This window comes from Myotis lucifugus, unplaced genomic scaffold (assembly GCF_000147115.1).
Source record: "Myotis lucifugus unplaced genomic scaffold, Myoluc2.0 scaffold_35, whole genome shotgun sequence".
Lineage (NCBI taxonomy): Eukaryota > Metazoa > Chordata > Mammalia > Chiroptera > Vespertilionidae > Myotis > Myotis lucifugus.
Window position 1 is genome coordinate 1665133 of NW_005871083.1, and position 6000 is coordinate 1671132.

The 6000-nt window shown below is 53.6% G+C and overlaps 1 protein-coding gene across 1 annotated transcript in view; it reads left to right on the forward strand.

Moving 5' to 3' along the window:
• Positions 1-1972, forward strand: part of COTL1 (coactosin like F-actin binding protein 1) — a 39227-nt gene extending 37255 nt beyond the window's left edge. The window contains exon 4 of the mRNA XM_006087020.3: positions 692-1972. Coding sequence (XP_006087082.1) covers positions 692-802 — 111 coding nt within the window. The 3' untranslated portion in view covers positions 803-1972. The remainder of the gene's footprint in view (positions 1-691) is intronic.
• The last annotated feature ends 4028 nt before the right edge of the window (positions 1973-6000 follow it).

Genomic DNA, 6000 nt, shown 5'->3' on the forward strand with positions numbered 1-6000 from the left:
TTCATTAAATGAATGCAGGCAAGCCCCCTGCCCTCAAGTAACATACTTTGTGCGTTCAGTGCCTGGGCTGATCACTCGGACCTGGGACCAGACGCCCTGCACCGTTATGACCAGGGACGCCTGAAGCTAGCTTATACCAGCTCATGAGAGCCAATCATGTGTCTCCTCCCAGCTCCATGTACAGTGATGTCACGTTGGTAGCTTGAAATCAACCACCGTAGGAATATTTACACGATGGAAATGGGCAAAAGCTACAAATCAGCCCTACCCTTCTCTCCTAGTATTAAACATTTACCAGCACAACAGCCTGCCTTTCCAGCCTCATCTCCTATTATTCTCTTGGGCTGATCACAGCCCAGGAGGTCTGAGCAATGATTTTTCACAGATGAGGCAACCGAGGCACAGAGTGTTGAAGGAACTTGTCCAAGGTAAAGAGCCAGAAAATGACGGAGCCAGAATTCAAACCCACATCTGACCTGGGCCCATCTCCATGGTCTTGGGACTGCACAGTAACTTGACTTTACCCATTTTCTTATCTCTAGTCATGTGTGTGGTTTATTTTCTGCCAAACCATTTATTTTTATCATTTCTTACTATTTTAGGTGCAAAGACTTCCTGGTATATTGCCTGAGCAATGCTTAGTAGTAGATCTTGACCCTTCTTACGGGGAACTCTTATTTTGTTCTTGCAGAATTTCGCTAAAGAGTTTGTGATCAGTGATCGGAAGGAGCTGGAGGAAGATTTCATCAAGAGCGAGCTCAAGAAGGCCGGGGGAGCCAATTATGACGCCCAGACGGAGTAATCCAGCCCTCCCCCTGCCCCTTGCCAAAGTCATTTGCCTGCTCTCCAGGGGAGGGGACCGCGGCCTCTGCTACCAGCCCACCAGCCCACCAGGGAGAGGAGATGCAATGAGAGGCAACACCCGCCACCCTGTCTGCAACCCACTCCCCTTCCCTGCTTCCCTCATGAGTCCTGCTATGTCCTCTCTCGCAAAGCTCATGGAACATCTTTCTTTTCTTTTCTCTCATCCCTCTCTTTCTTGTTCTGAAGAAAATCATTGTGATGCCAAGATCATGCACATCATCAGATCTGAGGCACCTCCTGTGGTGACCCCTTTCTCTTAGCCTGCCTGGCCTCCTCCGCCACCACCTCATGTTGCTTCTGGGCCAGTGCTGCCACCCCGGTTTTCCTTGGCTGGCCCGCCTGCTTCCCGCTGAGGAGGCAGCTGCGCCCGAGCCACATCATCCACGCGGCCTTCATCAGCACACGCACCCACCCACGTGTCAGGCTCAGACCTCAGTGTGCTCCCGGGCCCTCCCCCACCTCATTCAGAGTTGCCTAAGCTACAGAGATGGGGCTCGGCGGTACAAAGCCCAGGCCTGACTCAGACCGAAGGAGGAGGGAGGAGATTTGCCTTAAACGTTGCCTGGCATTAGCTTTGCCACAGGGTCTGCCCCCACCCTTTTGGCTGAAGTCCTCGCTGTGGCAGGGAGTGGGGGCAGAGGTCTGAGCCCAGAGTAGACAGGAGTCTTTCAGGGTTAACTTCAGAGGCTCCCAAAGCGACCAGGACGTTAGGGAGAGAGGCCCGGGGTGCGGAACAGGAACTTCTGCAGAACTGGAACTGATTCTTCACTTTCAGGAAGGTCCTCTGCCGACAGCAGGGACAGCGCGGGCCGGGCGGCCTCTCTGCCACCTCAGCTGTGTGCGCAGCGGCCCGGCCCCGGGGGACCAGAACACCTGTGGTTTTATTCCCAAGCCCGCACCACACGTTCGAAGGATGATGTTTTTGTGTTTTTTTCAGAGAAAGATGAGATTGGGTTGGTTCTTCATGAGCACATTTTATATTGTTCTTTTTCTTTTTCTCTGCTCCTTGCATTTGGGGGGAGGAAGTCTGTGCTGTGTTGGGGTTGTGAAGAAAATCTGCACTCAAACAGTTTACAGAAATAAATGTTGTTTTTTGTTTTTCAAAAAACCAATTTGTCTGATTTTCTTATAAAGTGTCTTTCTATCAAAGGAGGCCATTGTCATCTTCAGGTTTAATAGGCATTTATGGAACTACTGAGGGCGAGACACATTCACATTGAAAATCTTATTTAATTTTTAACAAACAACTTAAGAGACTAAGTGACTCCCCGGAGGCCACCCAGCTAGAAAGAGGCAGAGCTGGGGTTTGAATCTAGGTCTCCTGGTGCCTGTGCTGAAGCTCGTGGGGGCGTGGGGGGCCCTGGGATTGAGATGGTGGGACAGCAGGACGTGGGTATTTCCCGAGTGGCCAGATGCCTCCCCTCTTTTCGGGGAAGCTGAAAGACTACACCCTCCTTAGCTCGGCTGTGACATCCTTTCTGAGGTTGTCCTAGAGCTTGAAACCTGGACCTCCAGCACGCCAGACCCGGCGGGATCTCAGAATCAGGCCGGAGGAGTTTCAGACTCAGACAGTTGGGTTTGGAGGAGCTGAGTGTGGGGTGGGGAGGGTGCGGGGAAAGGGCAGAAACCAAAGTCAGAGTGAGAGGGAGTCCTGCCAGGTGCTGGGGAGGCCACGATCAAGCTGCCCTAGAGCAGCGCAGAGCTGAAGGCCGACCCGTGGCCCATGCTCCTAGGGCAGTGATGGAGAACCTTTTGAGCTCGGCGTGTCAGCATTTTGAAAAACTCTAACTTAACTCTGGTGCCATGTCACATATAGAAATGTTTTGATATTTGCAACCATAGTAAAACAAAGACTTATATTTTTGATATTTATTTTATATATTTAAATGCCATTTAACAAAGAAAAAATCAACCAAAAAAATGAATTCGCATGTCATAGGTTCGCCATCACTGTTAGGGCCTGCTCCTCTGCTCACAGCTGTGTGGCTTTAGGAAAGTTAGCTAACCTCTCTGGGCCTCAGTTTCCTCACTTGCAAAATCAGCAACAATGTTACCTACTGGGATAGGTGGGAAGGCTTAAGGAGCAGCATGGTTTGAGGGTGCCGTGGGGGCTCAGTGTTACATCATGCCTGCCCTGGTTTTCCCTACACCCAGAACAGCGGGAGCCAAACTGGGTCTCTGGCTTCCTGGCCTATGGGCTTTTAGCTCCAGTCAGAGAACGTGGGGCAATTACGGATGAGGATGAGTCGTCCCATCGCCCCCCTACACCACCCCCCTCCCCCCCCCCACCGGAAGAAAACCTAGGTTCTATGAGAGAACATTACAAAGGGACTAGGCCTGGTCCGAGGCATCCAAGAGGCTTCCCCAAGGAAGTGACACCTGAGGACTGAGGAGAGGAGTGAAGCAGGCAAAGGGGTGGAGGGGGATGGGGCTATGGACACAGGCTCCATGGGGATGTTTGCCGAGGGAAGAGCAAAGAGGGTGGAGCTGGGTTTGTGTGTCGAGGAGCTTGGTTTTAATGGAAGGTACAGCTCAGGGCTTTGATGGGATCATGAGGTCTTCAGGGCAGAGAGAGACCTTGCCTTTACCATCTTTCTCCCCGGTAACTAGCACCTGCTAGGGGTCTGGTGTTTTGTGGCCTCCACCTGCACCTATCTCTGCCCAATCTGTCCTCCATCAGGACCTGGTAGGGGTTAGGGATGGAGCTCTGGGTGCTCGGTCTCCTTGCTTAGATACACTCTGAGTTACTCTACTCATTGGTTATTCAATAGCTGTTCTAGATTGCCCAATGTTGAATAGTGTAAAACCACCACCATTCGCTTTTGCCTGTGATTTTCTGGGGGAGGAATTCAGGAAGCGTTCGGCGAGGTGGTTCTGCTAGCAGGGGTCTCATGTGGTTGTGTTCAGATGGACTGGCTGGGCGTGGCCAGCAGCTGATGTTCGTCCTCCGGGAGGCCAGCTGGGCTGGGATTGGAGCACCGGACACGGCCTCCTCTGTAGGACACGTCGGGGGTGGACATGGCCTCCTCTGCATGACAGGCCGGGTGTGGACTCCTGTATGGCTGCTGGCTTCCCACCGAGCGCGTCCCAGAGGATAAGGGGGAGGCTGCACGGCCTTTTCTGACCAAGCCTCGGGGGTCATGGGGCAGCATTTCCACTGCACTCCGCTGGGGAAGTGGCCATGAGCTCCCAAGTTCCAGGGCAGGGACACTGACCCGGCCTCTCAGTGGGAGGAGTGTCAAGACCTGTGTGACCTTCTTCAAGCCCCCCTCACCGTGAGCAGGCACTGGGCTAGGCCTGCGGTGTCCCCATGCTCAGGCAGAGGAGATCCGCTGGGAAACAAGCCAGGATTGCAGGGTGCTCCCGCGTCCCCGGGGGTGGGAGGGGTGGCTGCTCCTGGCTGATTGATCCAAGGGAGGCATCACTTTCTCAACTTTGCCGGCCTCCCTCCAGGGGGCTCCCTGAGGCTGGAAAGGGGGGCCCAGCCCATGGTGGGGGAAGGCCTCCCGCTGCCCCACCCCCAGGACAGGTTGTCCTCATGACAGTCTCCCAGCTGCTTCAGGGAGCCACGGAGAGAGGTAAAGACAAGAAGCGAAATGGTCACTGCAAGGAGATGACTCGTCGAGGGACGGGAGGCCGCTCAGCGTGCAGGGTGAGTCAGGTCGGAGGTGGCCAGCCGGGGGGTCAGCCTCAGTGTCCTCCTCTGAAATGGGCCGTATCCTAGTCTGTGGTGCTGCTATAGCAAAATACCATAGACTAGGCCAGCGGTCGCCAACCAGTGGTCCATGGACACTGGTGGTCCGTGAGGTCCTAAGGTTGGACTAGGTGACTCACAAACAGCAGGAACTTACCTCTGATAGTCCTGGAGGCTGAAGCCTGAGATCGGGTGTCACATGGTCAGGGGTGGGCCCTCCCTGGGCCACAGACTTCCTACGGTGTCCTCACCTGGAAGGAAGGGGCAAGGGAGCTCTGTGGGGTCTTTATGAGGGTACTAATCCCAGTCAGGGGGGCTCCACCCTCATGACCTGATCACCCCACAAGCCCCACCTGATGCCGTCACATTGGGCGTTAAGATTCCAACCTGTGAATTTGGGGGCACAACATGCAGACCACAGCCTTGCCTCACGTATGCACATGAGGACTAAACGAGACCGAGCTGTGCAAACCGCTTGGCACGATGTTATCGTAACAGTATGGTGGCTACTCTCTGTAGAGCCCAGGTTCAAGCATTTCTTCATTAGCTCATGTTGTAAGTAGATATGGGTCATAATGCCTCTGGCCCCCCATCCCCTCCCCCCCCAAAAAAAACACCTCAGGGGCAGTTCCAGCCTCAGGGACAGAGTAAGAGACAAAACTGAGGCATGTGGGTTACAAGACACCAGAATGAGTCAAGTAGAGGGATCCTGTCACAGGGTAATCCGTGCCCTGTAAACCTGACCATCACCCCCCCGCCCCACCATTGCTTTTTTTGGTTACTCCTCACCAGAGGATATTTTTCCATTGATTTTTAGAGAGTGGAAGGGAGAGACAGAGACAGAGAGAAACATCGGTGTGAGAGCCGCCCTTGCTTTGAGCTCTCACATTCCTCCCAGCCTAGAGCAGCCCAGGAGCCCGGCAGCTCGGGGCCTGCAACACTCCGTTTTTGTTTGAATGTAAATTCTTAAGTCATGAAACTAAGAGAAAAACATTCTTAGAGCTTATTTCTTTTCAAGATTATGCTTTATTTCTGAGCCTTTTCTTGCCTACCAGAAAAGTTCATCCTAAATTTAGAAGAGCATTTCGATCCCCAAACTACAGCTCCTTATCAGCCCTTTGCTACCACCACTCCCCCCCCCCCAACACATACACACTCACCCCAGGAGCTTTTCACAGCCCTGTGATCAAGTTTAAACTCCCCAGCAGGGGCCTGGGGCCCTGTATGTCTCTCCAGCCAGGAATGGGTCCACTTCCCTCCTTGGACCCCTGACCTGGCAGTCCCTCGCTCACATTCCTGAAGGCCCCTCTCTTCCCTCTAGGGAGAGACTGTCTCAGCCCTGACCTGCCTCTTCTAGAAGGTCCCCCCAACACCCAGTTAGTGGGCTGATGGGTGGTTTTCAAAAGATGTGCCCCGAACCTGTGCACGGGTCCTTATTTGGA